Here is a 19,844-nt window from a genome sequence, read left to right on the forward strand (position 1 = left end):
CCTTACCAGCTGCCCTCAGATGTTCACCAAGGTGATGGTAGTGGTCTAAGCTCGTCTGCGCAGATCAGGGGTTTCAGTCTTCCCCCTATTTCGATAACTAGCTGCTGGAGGCGGTCTCGCCCCAGGTTGTGGTCTCCCACCTCCAGACCATGGCAGACTGCCTGCATTCACTGGGGTTCATTATAAACATGCTGAAGTCACACCTTACTCCCTCTCAGATGCTCCCTGTCAACGCAGCTGTTCTGGACACAGTGTAGTTTCGGCTTATCGTCCCGAGCAGTGAGTCCTGTATATTTAGGCTACAATACTGATATTTTGGCCTCTGTCCTGGATTTCAGTGAGAATGAGATTGGGCTGCTGGCCCACATGGCCTCCTGCATCCTACTAGGTACACATACCAGATGGCATATGCAGGTTCTGTAGTGGGACCTGAAGTTCCAATGGGCTCAGCATCCGAGGAATCTCTCCAACATGGTCCGGATCTCAGAGGGAGCTGAGTGAGACTTGCAGTGGTGGCTAATGAATCGCGATTGGATCAGAGGCAGATCCCTCTCCCTTCCCTATCCAGATGTGACAATAGTAACAGATGCATCACTCCAGGGATGGGGCAGCCACCTGGGACAGGCAAAGATCAGAGGCATCTGATCTCTGGTGGAGTCTGGCCTCCACATCAACCTGTTGGAGCTCCAGTCGATCAGATTAGGATTGAAAGCATTTCTTCCCTCTGTCAAAGGGAAGGTAGTGCAGGTGTTGACGGACAATACCATTGCTATGTGGTACTGCAAGTAGCAGGGAGGGATGGGGTCGTGGACACTTTCATCAGGAGTCTCTGTGCCTCTGGACATAGCTGGAACTAGGCATTTCCCTGGTGGTTCAACATCTGGCTGGCTCTTTGAACGTCAGAGCAGGCAAACTTGCCGACAATGCTTGGTCGACTTTGAATGGCATTTCCATCCAGAGGTGGAGCAAGTACTCTTTCAGCAGTGGGGAGAGACTTGGTTAGATCTGTTCGCTACTGCACAGAACATGCAATGTCAGCAGTATTGCGCCTTGGAGTTTCCAAGGAGGTACTCGCTCAGCGAAGTGGAGCTCTGGCCTCCTGTGCGCCTTTCCACCCATACCACTTCTGCCCAGAGTTCTCAAGAAGATCAAGAACGACCGGCCCCAGGGCTCCAGACGGGGGAAGAAGAGTCTGGCATCCCAAGCTACTGAACATGATCATCAATTAGACTGCTCCTTCATGGGGATCTTCTGTTGCAGTAGCAGGGGAGGGTTCTCCACCTGAACCTGTAGAGTCTCCGCCTTCTCGCTTGTAGATTGAGCGGTGGCAGTTGACAGCTTGTGACTTTTCTCCCCGAAGTCTGTAACGTTATCTTGGCATCCAGTCATCCCTCCACCAAAATGGTTTACACCTGTTGTTGGAAGAAATGTGTGGCGTCATGCACAGACAAGTCTGTAGACCACCTCTATGCCCCTCTCTCTGAGGTTCTACTATTTATTCTGTTGTTGGCCCAACAGAGCTCTGCTTTGGGCACTCTGAAAGGTTATTTGTCTGGTATTTCTGCTTTCTCACAGCTGCCTGGTCAGCCTTCTTTGTTTAAATCTCCTATTGTATAAAAGTTCCATGAAGGCCTTACTCATATATTTACTCCTTCCTCATTCATTATGCCCCCAATGTGATTTTAAATTGGTTCTAACATTCGTGATGTTCGCTCCTTTCGAGCCTTTCCAGAGTTATCATCTCAGGCTTCTCACCGCAGGGTAAGTGAGCTGCAAGCATTGTCATCTATGCCACCCTACCTTTCCATCTTACCTGACGAAGTGGTGCTTCGCACACAGACCTCCTTTCTTCCAAAAGTGGTCACTCCTTTCCATGTAGGCCAAACTACCACTTTGCCTACTATTTGCATACCACCACACCTTTCTAAGGAAAAGGAGAGACTATGTCCTAAAAAGAGCATTGACGTTTTACCTTGATCGTACCAGATTTCAGAGTGAATGATCAACTCTTTGTTGGTTATGTGAGTGGAAAGAAAGGTTGGCCAGTGCAGAAGAGAACCGTTTCCAGATGGTTTGTACTCTACATTAAAATGTGCTGCGCATTGGATAGGAAACAACCCCCTGAGGACTTGTATGCTTATTCTACCCGATCTAAAGCTGCAACCACTGTGTTAGCACACGGAGTTCTGGACTTGTACATCTGTCAGGCAGCAACGTGGGCATCTCTGCACACGTTTTCCAAACACTACTGCCAGGACTGTCAGGTCCATAGGGACGGGCACTTTGCCCATTTGGTTGTGCAGCACTTCCTAGTATGATTTTAGTTGGCAGACCCGCCTCTGGGGATGGTTATTGCTTAGGTATCCATTCTAGGGTAAGGACTAGATGTCGCTATCAGATGTACAAGTTACTAAACCTTTAGTAACGCCTTATCTGGTAGACACCACATCTAGTTACAGATTCCTTACTGACCCAGCCATCCTCCCTGCTCTGTGAACTGATTTCTAAGGACAGGGACTTCCCTTTCAGGACCCTGATTTTGACCCATTAGTGGTCAGTGTTCTTCATGGATCCGCGCTTCTGGCACAGAAAGTTGTAAAAAGAAACTGACATAGGGGTTCCGGGGTGGTGCCTATAGAAGACCTGTGACGTCGTATCCAGCGCGGACAAAACCCATGTGGGACGCAGAGCCGATCGATGCAACCCAACAGTGCACAGGGGTACTGCTCTAGAAAAATCCCCGTATCCAGACTGACGCCGTAGGAAATTGCAAGGTAAGGAATCTGCAACTAGATATTGCCTCTATCGGATAAGGCGTTACCGAAGGTAAGTAACCTGTTTTTCAGATCCTGTCGGATAACACCATAACCTTCTCTTTCATCAAACAGGAAGGGCAGTGTGGAACTGTGGACCCTAAATGATCTTCTTGGGTTGTCTATCTGTGAATCTCTCCGCCACATTCCCGAACAGGAAAATGTCAGTTTTATGTGACGGAAAGTACCATCTTGCCTGGCATGTTACCCCCATTTTTTACTTGTTTGTTTTTGCCTGTCTCACTGGGATCCTGCTAGCCAGGACCCAGTGCTCATAGTTGTGGTCTGAATTTGTTCCCTTTGTGGTGCCTAACTGTGTCACTGAGGCTCTGCTAATCAGAACCTCAGTGCTTATGCTCTCTCTGCCTTTAAAATTGTCACTACAGCCTAGTGACCATTTTTGCCAATTCTGATTGGCACACTGGAACACCCTTATAATTCCCTAGTATATGGTACCTAGGTACCCAGGGTATTGAGGTTCTAGGAGATCCCTATGGGCTGCAGCATTTTTTGCCACCCATAGGGAGCTTAGACCAATATTACATAGGACTGCCACTGCAGCCTGAGTGAAAAAGCATCTGTTATTTCACAGCCATTTTACATTGCACTTAAGTAACTTAAAAGTTACTTATATGTCTACCCCTCACTTGGTGAAGGTTAGGTGCAAAGTTACTAAGTGTGAGGGCACCCTGGCACTAGCCAAGGTACCCCCACATAGTTCTGGGCAATTTCCCCAGACTTTGTGAGTGTGGGTACACCATTACACGCATGCACTACATATAGTCAATACCTATATGTAGCTTCACAATGGTAACTCCGAATATGGCAATGTAACATGTCTAAGATCATGGAATTGTTCCCCCATGCCAAATCTGGTATTTGGGTGCCAATCCCATGCATCCTCGGGGCTCCCGCATGGACCCCGGGTACTGTCAAACCAGCTGTCTGAGGTTTTCACTGCAGCTACCGCGGCTGCCAAACCACAGACAGGCTTCTGCCCTCCTGGGGTCTGGGAAGCCCAGTCTCACGAAGACAGAACAAAGGATTTCCTCTGAGAGAGGCTGTTACACCCTCTCCCTTTGGAAATAGGTGTTAAGGGCCTGAGAGGAGTAGCCTTTCCTGGCCTCTGGAAATGCTTTGAAGGGCACAGATGGTGCCCTCCTTGCATAAACCAGTCTACACAGGTTCAGGGATCCCCCAGCCCCTGCTCTGGCGCGAAACTGGACAAAGGAAAGGGGAGTGACCACTCTCCTGTCCATCACCACCCCAGGGGTGATGCCCAGAGCTCTTCCAGTGTGTCCCAGACCTCTGTCATCTTGAATGCAGAGGTGTGAGGGCACAATGGAGGCCTCTGAGTGGCCAGTGCCAGCTGGTGGCGTCAGAGACCCCTCCTGATACGTCCTTACCTGACTAGGTGGCCAATCCTCCTCTGAGAGCTATTTAGGGTCTCTACTGTGGGCTTCTTGTCAGATAACGAATGCAAGAGCTCACCACAGTTTCTCTGCATCTCCCTCTTCGACTTCTGCCAAGGATTGACCGCTGACTGCTCCAGGACGCCTGCAAAACTGCAACAAAGTAGCAAGAAGACTACCAGTGACATTGTAGCGCCTAATCCTGCCAGCTTTCTCAATTGTTTCCTGATGGTGCATGCTCTGGGGGCTGTCTTCCTTCACCCTGTACTGGAAGCCAAGAAGAAATCTCCCGTGGGTCAACGGAATCTTCCCCCTGCTAACGCAGGCACCAAACTTCTGCTTCACCAGTCCTCTGGGTCCCCCCTCATCGTGACGAGCGTGGTCTCTAAAAATAAAAAAAGCTGGATCCAAGTGACCCCGACAGTCCAGTGGTCCATCTGTCCAAATTTGGTGGAGGTAAGTCCTTGCCTCCCCACGCCAGACAGTAATCCTGTGTACTACATGAACTGCAGCTGCTAGGGCTTCTGTGCACTTTTGCAAGGAATCCTTGGTGCACAGCCCAGGTCCCCAGCACTCCGTCCTGCATTGCTCAACTCGCTGAGTTGAACACCGACTTCGTGGGACCCTACTTTGTAATGTTGAGATGACCGCCATGCTCAGTTTTCTTGAACCCGTGTTCAAGTTCTTCTGTGGGTGCTGCCTGCTTCTGCATGGGCTCTCTGTTTTGCTGAGCGCCCCCTCTGTTTCCTTCTCCAAGGGGCGACCTCCTGGTCCTTCCTGGGCCCAGCAACCGCGACCTTAGCAGCTAGCAAGGCTTGTTTGCGGTCTTTCTGCGTGGAAACCACTCTGCATCCTCCAGCATGCTGTGGGACATCTTCTGTGGAAAGGAGAAGTTCCTGGCATCTTCCGTTGTTGCAGAATCTAAAGCTTCTTCCACCCGGAGGCAGCCATTTTCCACCTTCATCTGGGGCTCGAACCCTCCCTCCACCCCCCCCCCCCCCCCCCGGCCACCCTGAATACTTTTGTGACTCTTGGACTTGGTCCCCTTCCTTTACAGGTCCTCAGGTCCAGGAATCCGTCTTCAGTGCTGTGCAGTCAGTTGTGGTCTTTGCAGAATCTTCTATCACGACTTTTGTGTGTTTTTGGGGAAATAGGGTAACTTTACTCCTACTTTTCAGGGTCTTGGGTTGGGGTATCTTGGACACACTTAGTGTTTTCTTACACTCCCAGCTACCCTCTACACACTACAATAGGCCTGGGGTCCCTAAGTGGTTCGCATTCCTCTTTCTTAGTGTATGGTTTGTGTTGCCCCTAGGCCTATTGCATCCTATTGTATTCTACAGTGTTTGCACTACTTTTCTAACTGTTTACTTACCAGATTTTAGTTTGTGTGTATATTTTGACACATTGTCACTATAATAAAGTACCTTAATTTTTTGTAACTGAGTATTGTGATTCTTATGATATAGTGCTATATGATATAAGTGGTATAGTAGGAGCTTTGCATGTCTCCTAGTTCAGCCTAAGCTGCTCTGCTATAGCTACCGCTATCAGCCTAAGCTGCTAGAACACTGCTAATCTGCTAATAAGGGATAACTGGACCTGGCACAAGGTGTAAGTACCATCAGGTGCCCACTATAAGCCAGGCCAGCCTCCTACATTATGTCAAACACTTCACTCTGAATGGTGCCATGGGGAGCGCGTTTGGTCTCAGGATGTCTCCATGACTAAATTGCAAATGGTATCCTGGGTTCCAGATAACCCATTTAGAAATCCGTTTTTGCAAGTTGTTGGAACAAACTTGGGCAGTGGTATAAGTCAGAAACCCTGACTCCTGTTAAATAGGCCATTATTGTGCCCCCCCCCCCCTCACCCCCCCTCCCCTTAGTAACACTTTTGCTTCACCTATTTTTCCTACTCAGTTAATTTTTCCTCATTGGGATCAGAATCTTGCGTTGACTTTTTTTTAATGGTATCCCCTTTGAGCTGAAGCACGGTTGTCCTTTCGAATTCTTTCATAAAAACCCTGTTGTTTGTAACAATAATTTCAACTCACACGGTCTGAGAACATCAGGGCCTCTCAGTTCATACCCCTTTCCCAGTTTATCAGCCAGAAAACCTGTTCCTGTGTACCCATTCAAACTTCTTGCCCAAGGTGATTTTTTCCTTTCATGTGTCCCAATCGATAACCCTTCCTTCCCATCCCACCAAGGAGGAAGAGGTGTTGGATAGGTTGGACCCCAGACATGCTTTCTATGAATGTATCAGTCACACTTGACAGGACAGAATGCACAATTAGTTCTTTTTGGCCTCTGTCAGAGCCAAGAAAGGCAGGGCAGTGACCAAACACCATTTCACTTTACGGTATTAGAAATATCAATCTGCAATCGCTTGGCCAAGAATGGCCATCTGGAGGGAATTTGTGCCAACTCCATTAGATGCGTCTGTGGCTCTCAGTTGAGGAGTTCTGGTAGCATCTGCTAGACGGCCATATGAACATCCCTCCATACATACCTTTACTAAACGTAACTATCTCACAGCCCAAGCACTGTTTCACAAATACTTTGTCAGGGCTGTCCTGCATGACTTCCTGGGTCAGTCAGTACTAATTATTCCCACTCCTGGGAGGGTAATACTCTGATATACTATGATACTTCTGATAGAAACATAATCTTTCTGAAGTGCCCTATATGATAAGTTTCTAAACTTTGCAAAATATCTAATAGAGACTTCTAGCTGCAGATTCCTTACCTTTAGAATTTCTAGGTGTCGGCTTGGAATTTGGAACTTTGGTTGAGCAATAGCCTTGCGCGGTGCCGTTAGGGAGGTGTCCATCGGATCTGCGTGGCGTCGTTGGAGCTGTCTGTGACGTCACAGTTGCCTATAAAGGCACTACCCAAGCACGCGTATGTCAGTTCTTTTCCTTCAGCACCGGTTAAGTGCAGATCCGGAACAGAGCTACCCTCTGTCTTTTTTTAACCTTTTTGTCGAGAATTTGTGTCCATGTGAGAATGATCTAGAGAAAGACTACATTAAAGCTGTGTGGCACCTGCCATCATGCCATGCTGGTGATGCATCCACACCAGGTAAATCTGTGGTGTCTCGAGCGCGACCACGATTCGAAGTTGTGCTCAGACTGCCAGGCCATGGCTCCGAAAGCTTTGAGGGAGCAGTCCCTGAATCTACTAATGATCCAGCAGTTGATATCAGCCGGCACGATTCCTCAGGGGACCCAGTCGTGGAGAAGGTTGCATGACCGCTCCAGAAGCCTGAAGTTCTCTTCGTCCCACTCAAGGTCCTCCAGGCACTCGGAGAAGAGGAGCAAGAAAAAGTCATCATCCAAGTGGACTTAGACTTCGACTTGCCCGTCGGCCGACGAAGCATCTCTGGAACATCAACGTTTCAGGCACGGTTCAGCAGAATTGATGCCAGGGCCGACTCCTTGCCTTCCTCCCTTTACGAAAGCCAGAGCAACCCCGCTCAACTTAGAGTTTTATGATGTAATGCGCCTCGTGTTTTAGCGGGCCGGCCCCACCGTACCGTCTTCAGGCCCCACTTAGTCGGCAAAGGCCCCTTCAGGTTCTACGGCGGCGGCTTCGATGGGGCCTCATGGATCTGGAACAGCGCTGGCTGCACACAGTGGACCATTTCTAGCACCCCTCCCGATGTCGAAGCTCTCGGCACCACCGGCACCCACTGGTGGCGCAAGCCCTATTCTCATCACAGACAGAACACCGTCGCACAATGCCGATTTTGTCACCGACAGCGCCCACAGGCTGTAGATCTATGTTTGACCATTTACTTGATAAGCCAGGCACTGGTGAGGAATGGGAGAGGTCTTTGGACCCTCTAGAAACCCACATGGAGCCATTGGACTGGTAAGGGGAACTAAGAGAGGCCTGTTGTAGGGAAGTACCCTCTTTCTTGGCATGGTTACCCCCTTTACCTGTCTGATGTCGGTGTGTTTGACTGTGTTCACTGGGATCCTGCTTACCGAGACCTCAGTGATTATGCTCTCTCTCCCAAAAGTCTGTATTTCACTCATAATTGGCATACTGGTTCCCCCTTATAAGTCCCTAGTATACGGTACCTAGGTGCCCAGCGATTTGGGGTTCCAGGGAATCCCTATGGGCTGCAGCATATATTTTGCCACCTGTAGGAAGCCCATGCAAAGGCTTCTACATGACTGCCATTGCAACCTGCGTGAAAAGGTGCAAGCACCCTTTAACTGCCATTCTCACTGCACAAGGTCACTTATAAGTCACCACTATAGCAGGCCCTTCAGCCCTGAGGGCAGGGTGCTAACTACCTCTGTTTGTGAGGGCACTCCTGCACTAGCAGAGATGCCCCCATGAACTCCAGGCCCATTTTCCCAGACTTCGTGAGTGCGGGGACGACATAGGTCACTACTTATGTCCAGCTACATAATGGTAACTCAGAACATAGGCATGTTTGGGATCAAACACATTGGAATCATACCCTAAGGCTTTTGCAAGCATTGGTTGTATGATTCCATGCACCCTGGGGGCTCCTTAGAGGACCCCCAGTATTGCCATTTCAACCTTCTGAGGTTTTCCAGGCAGCCCCAGCTGCTGGCACCTCAGAGACAGGTTTCTACCCTCCTGTTGCTTGAAAAGCTCAAGCCCAGGAAGGTAGAACAAAGGATTTCCTTTGGGAGAGGGGTGTTGTACCTTCTCCCTTTGGAAATAGGTGTTACAGGCTTGAAAGGGGTAGCCTCCCCAAGCCACTAGAAATGCTTTGAAGGGCACACTTGGTGCCACCCTTGCATAAACTAGTCTACACCAGTTCAGGGACCCACCAGTCCCTGCTCTGGCACGAAACTGGACAAAGGAAAGGGGAGTGACCACTCCCCTGTCCATCACCATCCCAGGGGTGGTGCTCAGAGCTCCTCCCGAGGTTCCCTAGGTTTTGTATCAAACTTCCCAGCACAATAAACCCACGCTGATGCCAGTGTTTAATCTAATGCAAAATGCACCCAAAGGGCATCTTAGAGATGCCCCTGTATTTTACCCAACCCTTTAGTGTAAGGCTGACCAGACTGTCCCAGTCTGCCACTGAAAGACATGTTTCTGACCCCATTGGGTGAGAGCCTTTTTGCTCTCTGGGGACAGGAACAAAGGAACTGTAACACCTGGCGGTAAGCCTCCAAGGCTCAGGCCTCCTGTTACAGTGCCCCAGGGCACTCCAGCTAGTGGACATGCCTACCCCTCGTACCAAGCCCCACTTTTGGCAGCAGGTAAAAATTAGGTAAAAAAGGGAGGAGTGACCACTGCAGCTAGGACCACCCCTGCAGTTTCGGGCCTATTCCCGCAAGCAGCGAGTCCAGTATATCTAGGTGATGATTCCAATATTTCGGCCTAAACCCTGGATTTCAGTGAGACAGACTCTGAAGCCTCATGGCCTCCTGCGTCCTGTTAGTAAAACATGCCAGTTGGCTATGAGGGCTCTGCAGTGGGACCTGAGGTTCCAGTGGGTGCAGCATCAGGGAAATCTCAGGTACACAGTTCAGATCTCGACGGGAACTGCAAAACTCTGCAGTGCTGGTTAATGAACCATAATTGGGTCAGTGTCAGACATCTTTGCGTACCCCTACTAGATTTTCCAGTGGTGACAGATACGTCACTTCTGGGATGGGGCGGACATACGGAAAAGGTGGAAATCCGAGATCTCCAATGGAATCCGGACTCCATATCAACTTACTGGAGCTCTGGGCGATCCGGCTAGCATTTAAGGCATTTCTTCCATTTATCAAAGGGAAGATAGTGCAGGTGTTCACGGACAACACCACCACAATTTGGTACTGCAACAAACAGGGTGTCGTGGACCCTTTGTCAAGAGGCCCTGCTTCTCTAGATATGGCTGGAACACCAGGGCATAGCCCTGGTGGTTCCACACCTGGCTGGCTCTCTGAATGGCAGGACAGAAGAAATCAGCCCTCAATGCCTAGCAATCACGAGTGGCGTCTCTATCCGTAGGTGGCACAAGGACTCTTTCAGCTGTGGGGAGAGTCCTGGTAGATCTGTTGGCCTCCAAAGAGAACGCACAATGTCAGCAGTATTGTATGTTGGAATTTCCAAGGCGGCACTCGCTCTGCAACACTTTTTGTTGCAAGTGGAGCTCAGGCCTTCTGTACGCCTTTCTGCCCATACCACTTCTGCCAAGAGTTCTCAAGAAGATGAGGAACGACTGGTCCAAAGAAATCCTGGTGGCTCCAGACTGGGCACGGAGACTGTGGTATCCTGAGCTTCTGAAAATGAGCATTGATCCTCTGATCAGGCTGCCCCTTATGGAAGATATTCTGTTGCAGCAGCAGGGGAAAGTTCTCCACCCGGACTGGTCAACTCTGTACCTTCATGTGTGGATATTGAACGGCGGCAGTTGACAGCCTTCAACCTTCCTCCTGAAGTCTTTTCAGTGGTTCTGGCAGCCAGGCGTCCCTCGACCAAGATGGTTTACGCCTGCCATTGGAAACACTTTGCATATTATTGTACAGAAAGATCTATTGATGATCTTTCTGCTTCTCTCTCTGACATTCTTCTGTTTATCTTGTCCCTTGCCCAGCAGGGCTCTGCTTTGGGCACTGTAAGGAAATGCCTTCCTTAGCATGGTTACCCCCTGACTTTTTGCCTTTTGTTGATGCCAGTTATGACTGAAAGTATGCCCGGGACCCTGCTAACCATGCCCTAGCACCAGTGTTCTTTCCCTAAACTGTACCTTTGTTCCCACAATTGACACAGCCCTAGCACACAGATATGTCCCTTGTAAATGGTACCCCTGGTACCAGAGGCCCTGTTGCCAGAGAAGTTCTCTAAGGGCTGCAGCATGTCTTATGCCACCCTGGGGACCCCTCACGCAGCACATGCACACTGCCTCACAGCTTGCGTGTGCTGGTGAGGAGAAAATGACTAAGTCAACATGGCACTCCCCTCAGAGTGCCATGCCCACCTCTCACTGCATGTGGTATAGGTAAGTCACCCCTCTAGCAGTCCTTACAGCCATAAGGCAGGGTTCACTATGCCACAGGTGAGGACATAAGTGCATGGGCACTATGCCCCTACAGTGTCTAAGCAAAACATTAGACATTGTAAGTGCAGAGTAGCCATAAAGAGTATATGGTCTGGGAGTTTGTCAAATACGAACTCCACCATTCCATAATGGCTACACAGAAACCTGGGAAGTTTGGTATCAAACTTCTCAGCACAATAAATGCACACTGATGCCAGTGTGGGATGTATTGTAGAATACACCCAGAGGGCATCTTAGAGATGCCCCCTGAATACAAGTTTGACTTCTAGTGCTAGGCTGACCAGTTTCTGCCAGCCTGCCACAACCAGAGGAGTTTCTGGCCACATGGGGAGAGTGCCTTTGTCACTCTGTGGCCAGGAACAAAGCCGGTACTGGGTGGAGGTGCTTCTCACCTCCCCCCTGCAAGAACTGTAACACCTGGCGGTGAACCTCAAAGGCTCATGCCTTTTGTTACAGCACCCCAGGGCATCCCAGCTAGTGGAGATGCTCGCCCCTCCGGCCACTGCCCCCACTTTTGGCGGCAAGGCTGGAGGAGATAATGAGGAAAACAAGGAGGAGCCACCCACCAGCCAGGACAGCCTCTAAGGTGCCCTGAGCTGAGGTGACTCCTGCCTTTTGAAATCCTCCATCTTGAGATTGAAGGATTCCCCCAATAGGAATAGGGATGTCCCCCCATCCCCTCAGGGAGGAGGTGGCACAAAGAGGGTTTAGCCAACGTCCAGGACATTGGCTACTGCCCCCCAGACCTAAACACACCCCTAAATTTAGTATTTAGAGGCGACCCTGAATCCAGGAAATCAGATTCCTGCAACCTACACAAAGAAGAAGGACTCCTGACCTGAAAGCCCCGCAGACGATGGAGACACCAACTGACCTGGCCCCAGCCCTACCAGCTTGTCTCCAGACTCCAGCGACGCATCCAACAGGGACCAGTGACCTCTGAGGACTCAGAGGACTACCCTGAACCCGAAGGACCAAGAAACTCCAGCGAACAACGGCACTGTTCAAAAACAGCAACAACTTTGCAACTTTTTAGCAACTTCCAAAGAACTCTCTCTTCCCGCCGGAAGCGTGAGACATCTCACTCTGCACCCGACGGCTCCGGCTCGAGCTCCAGAGAACAAACACTGCAGAGAGGACTCCCAGGCAACTATGACGACGTGAGTACCCTGAGTCGACCCCCACAGCGACGCCTGCAGAGAGGATCCAGAGGCTCCCCCTGACCGCGACTGCCTGGTAACAAGGAACCCAACGCCTAGACCAAGCACTTCCCCCCCCAGGACCCCCAGCACCTTCCAGTGCAGGAGTAACCAGCAGGTGGCCCTTTTCCTAGCCCAGTTGGTGGCTGTCCCGAGTGCTCTACAAACCCCCCTGGTCTGCTCCCCGAGGACGCAGGTACTTACCTGCTAGCAGACTGCAACTGGAGCACCCCTGTTCTCCATAGGCGCCTATGTGTTTTGGGCCCTGCTTTGACCTCTGCACCTGACTGGCTCTGTGTTGCTGGTGCTGTGGCTTTGGGGTTGCGTTGAACCCCCAATGGTGGGCTGCCTATGCCCAGGAGACTGACTGTGTAAGTGCTTTACTTACCTGAGAAACATAACCAAACTTACCTCCCCCAGGAACTGTTGATTCTTGCAGTGTCCACTTTTAAAATAGCTTATTGCCATTTTAACTAAAACTGTGTGTACTACTGCTTTGAATAAAAGTTCTATAATCACCTGTGTGAAGTACCTTGCATTTTATGTACTTACCTTAAATCTTGAATCTTGTGGTTCTAAAATAAATGAAGAAAATATATTTTTCTATATAAAAACTATTGACCTGGAGTTAAGTCTTTGAGTGTGAGTTCCTCATTTATATATTGTACAACAAATGCTTAACACTACCCTCTGATAAACCTACTGCTCGACAACACTACCACAAAACAGAGCATTAGAATTATCTAATTTTGCCACTGTCAACCGCTAAGCGGAACCCTTGGACTCTGTGCACACTATCTCTCACTTCGAGATAGTATATACAGAGCCAACTTCTACAGGCACTCTCAAGGGATAGCTTTGTGCCTTATCTGCTTTTCTTCGGCTGCCTTATCAGCCTTCATTATTCAAATCTCCTATTGTAAACACATTTCTTAAAGGGCTTGTACATTTGTATCCTCCTACGCCCTATATCATGCCTCAGTGGGACTTAAATTTGGTTCTCACATTTCTAATGTGTGCTCCCTTTAAGCCCTTACACAATTGTTTTCTCTAGCAGCTCACCATCAAGACAGCCTTCATAGTGGCAATAACATCTGCCAGGAGGGTGAAACCTCTGTATCTCACCATGTGTTCAGACAGGGTAGTGCTTTGCACTCATGCCTCTTTCCTCCCTAAGGTGGTGACCCTATTTCAGCTGTGCCAGAACATCTCCCTGTCCACCTTCTTTGCTCCACCACATCCCTCGAAGGAAGAGAAGCGACTCCATTGACTGGACCCAAAAAGAGTGTTGACCTTGACCACACAAAAGAGTTCTGGGTGGATGAACAACTCTTTGTGGGGCATGTGGCCACACAGGCTTTCTCACCCAAAACCGCACTCATCAGAGCTTTGAGGTTCAGGCTTCAGCTAGTAGAGTAAACTTAAACTTGTTTCCAACTACTACCCCTGACAAAGAATCAAAGAGGATAGAATTTTTTTTTAAACATGCGTTTTCCTCTACAAGTCTGCCCCTTAGCTTGGTAAACGCCAGCTGCCTCTGAGGCTGCTAGTCTCACACCTTATGGGATTCAGTAGCCAAGTATTGCCCATGGGCCTGGAAGATGGCCATACGTTCCAAGGTCATGCAGGATGGTCTTGAGGCAGCCAAGTTTCCTGTCCATTGTGGTTTGGATACCACTGACTCCCGCTGGTATGACTAATGGCACCTCTGTGGCCATTTGTAGGATCACCTGAATGCAGTCCACTGGATATTCAGGAGACGTCCCGACCAGTTTTAAGGACTTGTCATTTGATGGCTCCCGCCATTTTGGAGACAAACCAGATTGTCGTGAAGTACTTCAAAGATAGCAGGGCCACAGAGTGATCCCTGGGCCTCTCTACCTGCCAGCCACCTCAGCACTTTTGCCAAGAACCCCATTCGACACAGCCTTTCCCTAGCTTTTGCAGGGCTTCGGTGCACACAGGAGAGGACAACAGGGACAGCCCAGTCTTCTACGCATCTCTCTGCCACACCCCCCTGTAATCCTCTTTAGCATGCCTTGATGTGCACATCCTCCCTGTCGGAGGCAAAATCTGTCATTTTCTGCCATGGTGGCAGACAATAACTTTGGAAAAGTGGGTCCTGCAAATTTTTCCATAGGGTTACATCTTACCACTTCTTTACTCCTCGGAACACCTTCCCCATTTTCACATGGCTGAAGGATGACTGTCTGTCTCTCTTACAGCAGGAATGCATGCCCTTTTATCCAAAGGAGCCATGAGGTTTCTGGCACCTGAACCTAGTTTGGTTGTTATTCATGCTGCTTCCTGGTTCTGAAAAATTATGGGGCCCCATCCCATTTTAGATATTTGCCCTCTCAGTGCCTTTATGCAGAAAGACAATTTCAAAATGCTCACCCTGGCCCAAGTTATGTCTGCCCTCAACCCTATAGACTGGATGGTAGCGCTGGACCTGAGGACACTTATTTCCACATCCTAGTCCTGCAGTCCCAAAGGTGTTGCATGCGGTTCACGGTAGTTTGCAAGCATTTTCCTTTTGCAGTGCTCCCTTTTGGCCTTACCAGCCCCCCTTGGGTTTTCACAAAAGGGATGGTGATGGTTGCAGTTCATCTTCAGAGCTCGAGGATACCATTCTTCCCCTACCTCACCCCAGGCAGTCGTCACTCACCTCCAGGCTATGGCGAACCTCTTAACATCCTTGGGTTTCACCATCAATGTTCCGAAGTCACACCTGACTGTAGATGAGCCCCGTCATCAGAGCCATTCTGGTCACAGAACAGTTTTGTGCCTTTCTCCCGGAAAAGAGAATCCAGGACATTTGGGCTATGATTCCAATGTTTCAGCCTCTCTGCTCAGGTCTCATTGTCTACTGGGACTAATGGCCTGCTGCATCCTGCTGGTGAAGCACACCAGATGGCATATGCAAGTTCTGCAGTGGGATCTGAAGTCTCAGGGGGCACATTACCAGAGGGATCTTTCCAGTCATGTCCAGATTCCAAGGAGACTGCAAAATATTCTTTATCCCATCAGTTGATTTTATAATCGTATATGCTGCCCCAAATATGCATTTTTTAAATATTCGGTACCACAGCTGAATTTCAGTTGAGATGATGAAGATGCTGCCGTGTACACCCAAAAATGTGTATTTTTTATCTACTCCAGCTGTCTCTTCCTTTGGGAAGACAGCAAGCATGTATATTGCTGATGTTTTCGAAGCTTACATTTTTATTGATCAGTATTCACTAATTTTTATTTTTCAGATCCCCAATGAACATAAGTCCAGATTCAGAAGCACACCATAACTCGCATGTCCTACAGCCAGATATTCTTAAGTAAGGCACTTTTACCTTTGGTTCAATGCATGTTTTTAACCAAAATAGTTTTAATAAGAATTCCCTTAAATATTTACAGTGTATTATCTTTTTGTAGTCCTTGGCTTTTGACCTCAGTGGCTAGTCCTGCGCCAACAGCGCCAGTTACTTTTGCAACTATTGTAGAAGAGGAGATACAACAAGAAGCGGCACTAATCAGAAGCAGAGAGAAACCTCTAGCTTTGATTCAGGTAAAATATTCAACAGATCATTAATATGAAAAGTGACCAACTAATTAGTCTGCATTAACAATGGTAGAATTAAAATGTTATTAAAGACGCTAATTATAATTTGCAGTTATTTTGTTGAAATATATTAGTTTAGGGTAAAGGATTATAAAGTAACATAGAACTGCAATTTTAACAAAATTAAAATCATTCTACAAAGCTATTGAAAATACAAAACAACTTTGTGATTAAACAGATTCCTCTCTTCCGACTGATAATATTGTGACTTTCTCCATCTAAATGAACCGTGCACAAAGAAAACACTTGGATTACTGTAGTTATGAGCATATGCTTGTCGTCCTTCATTCTGCTTAAAGTAGGCCTTAATGTGTGACAAAGCCTCAAACACGTTTGTTCATCTAACTGGGTGTGCTACCTTATTTACTAGAACAAAATGAAGTCCTGATTAGCAGAATTAGAATTGGCAGACTTTAACCTTTGCAACTAGGATTTTCATATAAGAAAAATCCACCTTTATGATTTGTGTGTTTGGCAAAATCGGATAGAGACTTCTAGCTTGCAGGTTCCTTACGTTAGAATTATCCCCAGGCGTCGGACTGGATTTGGATGAGCAGTACCCCTACACGCCAGGAGGTGCCCTTGTTCAGCTCGGTTTCGCATTGTTGACGTCATCCGTACCAGAAGTGAAAATCGTGGTGCCTATTTAGGTGCCACCCTAGCATGCTGATGTCAGTTCTTTTCTTTCAACACCAGTTAGCGCAGATCCAGAGAGAGCTACCATCAGTCAATGTTTGACTGAGATGTTTTTGACTTTTGTTGAAGTTATTTTTTAGAAATCCTCTCGTGGTGTGGCAGGGATGTCCAGTAGGAAGGCCAGCTTCAAGCCCTGTGGCACCGGTCAGTGAACGACTTGCACCTTTTTAGACGGTCATCTGGAGCGTGACAGTGACTTGTAAATCTACGCCGACTTCCACACCATGCACCCCATCGCATTGAGGGAGCAGCTCCTGAAGCTCTTTGCTGCTCAACATGCGATTCCATGACCATCTCGATCATGGTTGAGATGAAGGTCCCAGGATAAGGTCGCAGTCAGTTGGCTGGACATTTTGGTAAATCCCAAAAAAAGAACAAGAAGTCAAAGAGGTCTTCGACTTTGGCCCGTCAGTCATGGTCTTCAGACGAGACAAGGGAGCTTTGTCATTTGAGACAGACAGCATCCCTTTGGACACCGCAGGTTTGCGAGGGGTGCTTACTAGTTTCCTGCCTGTGGGTCCACCCCCAGTGCTAGTCAGGCCCCTTGGATCCACAGATGGATCTGGACCAGCACCGGTCATACCATCGCACCACCTCGACCTTCCACGGGGCCCGTCCCGATGCTGACGCAGGTGGCGCCATTCTCACCCCGACTCCCACTCAGAGCTGATGGGGCATCGTCCTGCACTGACAGGAGGCATGACTTCTGTAGGAGGCTGGATCAATTTATGGTGTTAGATACAAGGGGAGAGAGCAAAGAGGCTCGATGGAGTGCCATGCTTGCCTCAGTTCTATCAACAAACATAGTGTGTGGTACTCATAATGAACTGACCTATATCTCTTCTTTTAAGAGGCTATTGGTGTATTATAACCCTTCCTACTCAGGAGTTCCCTGACATCGCAAAGATTTGGATGAGGTGGGCTCACTTACGTAATGTCACATGCTTCATCATCACCCACCTCGTCCCACGCTGGTAGGATACTACCAGGGCGGACTCGACCTCAAGAGGAGCTATCTTGAGGGAGTTCTCAGATATCAACTAGCTGGACAATAGACTCTGGTCCAGTTAAAGTTAAACATATATCAGGGTAATCCACACAAGTGTTGTTTTTTATTAAGGTGTTACCCTGGATATGATTAAAATGACACCATCAAAGTATTATGAGGAGGTGTCCATGAGTTTTATGCCCAATATATACCCCTATATGTTGTCTGCCGACATGTTTATGGCCATATACTACTAGCCTGCAAAGGTCTTGAGCATTCCTCAGGGCTTATATATAGGACCTTCACCCAGTTTGTTTTAAGGAAGGGAGAGCAATGAGGCTCTCCTTTCCTGTAAATAATTACAAGTGGTGGAACCTACCTTGCTTTCATTCTTACTTCTGTTAGAACCCCCTGTCAAATATAAAAATGGGAAACATAAGTTAAAATCATCACTAACCCGCTATTGGTGTGATTTTCTTGAATTGTCTCCTTTTGGGAGGCACATTTCTCTGTTTTTAAAATGAGTGATGGCACATGTAATAAAGGCACACTGACATACAAGGCACAAGTAATCAATCAATAAGGGACTTGTAGAGCGCGGCTATTCACCTGTTAGGGTGTCAATGCGCTGGGGAGGAGAAAAAGGGTGAGGTTGGGGGGTCCTTCCTGAACTGAGACAGGGTGGGAGATTGCCTGAGGTGGATGGAGAGGGTGTTCCAGGTCTTTGCAGCGATGTTGGAGAAGGATCTACGTCCGGCTGTGGTTTTTCAGATGCGGGGGACTTTGGCGAGGGCCTGGTCGGCAGAGTATACGTGAGTAAAAAACAAAAACATACAAATCTGGGGTATGTGGATCCCTGGTAAGTTAACTATATTTCGTGACCCATTCGCCTCATGGTCTGTTCCGGGGGACGTCTCCTATAGTCACACTCTAGACACAAGGTCAAAGTACATGTGAATAGCATACTTGTTTTAACTGTCTTAACATTAAATACCATGGTGTCATGGGGCGCCCAGCTTGAATTATTAAAAATTTGGTTACTGTGCCCAGTACCAAGCGCCTAACATACTGTCTGTGCGGTCGCTCCCCACCCCCTCATCCATCATTAGGTAGTACTCACTTTGTCAAGGAGAAGCACCCACTAGTAGCCTGCCCTATCTCCTGGAATAGCCGACCCATAGTACAGTCATCTTATCAGTCACTGGTTTTAAGGTCCCATAGTACAGTCATCCTACCAGTCACTGATTTTAAGGTCCATATTCTCATTAGTGCAGCATCCGTCACCTATTTATCGTAAAAACTGGCCAGTGGTTTGGGGCAAGCTGCCTCACGCTCATTGGTTGATGGTGAATCCTCTGTAACCCCAACTGCCCACCTCTGGGCAGACTAGCTGCAAGTTTCTATAATACCACAACAGCACCCTGCCATGCTTCCTTCACCAACATGGTCGCGAGGGTTTTGGAATACAAGACTCATCCGGGCCCACAGTGGCCTCTCGTGACTGTAGTTCCTGCTTGCACTGAAGAAAGGGGGAACGCCCTAGCGGGCAATTATGCACCATGCCCATCACTCTTTACCAGCGTGGTCACCAGAGTTAGGTTTACAAGATGCTCCTGAGACTCAGTACCTTCTGGGAATTGTAGTCTCCGCTTGCTCTAAATGGTGGGAGAGCACCCTTTGAGACATTTACACACCAGCATGGTCAAGCAGTGAGAAGACATTAATTTCTGGTGATGTGATAAAGGCTCCTTTCAGCCACATTAATGACTAAAGTTAAAGTTTTTTTAAAGGATAAACAATATGTTGTGCAATGATATTGATTTTCTCCTAGTCAAAGGGTGTCATAGAGTCAACCCATATGTCCCCATTTTTTCAATACCACATTGGGGGGAGCGCCCTTGGAGACATTTGATAGTCACAGAGCTATGTGTCCATTTATTAAAGTGTAATCAATATATTGTGCAATGATAGTAGTTTCTGCTAGTCCAAGGGTGTCACAGAGTCACCCCCATATATCCCTGTTTTTCGCAATACAATGATGAGGACCCTGATTTCATCCTGCCATAGGCAACA

At 48.3% G+C, this 19,844-nt stretch overlaps 1 protein-coding gene across 3 annotated transcripts in view; it reads left to right on the top strand.

Moving 5' to 3' along the window:
- IBTK (inhibitor of Bruton tyrosine kinase) overlaps positions 1–19,844 on the top strand; it is a 487,897-nt gene that overhangs the window by 433,445 nt on the left and 34,608 nt on the right. For all 3 annotated transcript variants that reach the window (XM_069235618.1, XM_069235620.1, XM_069235619.1), the window contains exons 29-30: positions 15,732–15,803; positions 15,901–16,033. In XM_069235618.1, coding sequence (XP_069091719.1) covers positions 15,732–15,803; positions 15,901–16,033 — 205 coding nt within the window. The remainder of the gene's footprint in view (positions 1–15,731; positions 15,804–15,900; positions 16,034–19,844) is intronic.

The sequence above is a fragment of the Pleurodeles waltl genome, chromosome 5, assembly GCF_031143425.1.
Source record: "Pleurodeles waltl isolate 20211129_DDA chromosome 5, aPleWal1.hap1.20221129, whole genome shotgun sequence".
In the NCBI taxonomy this organism is placed as follows: domain Eukaryota; kingdom Metazoa; phylum Chordata; class Amphibia; order Caudata; family Salamandridae; genus Pleurodeles; species Pleurodeles waltl.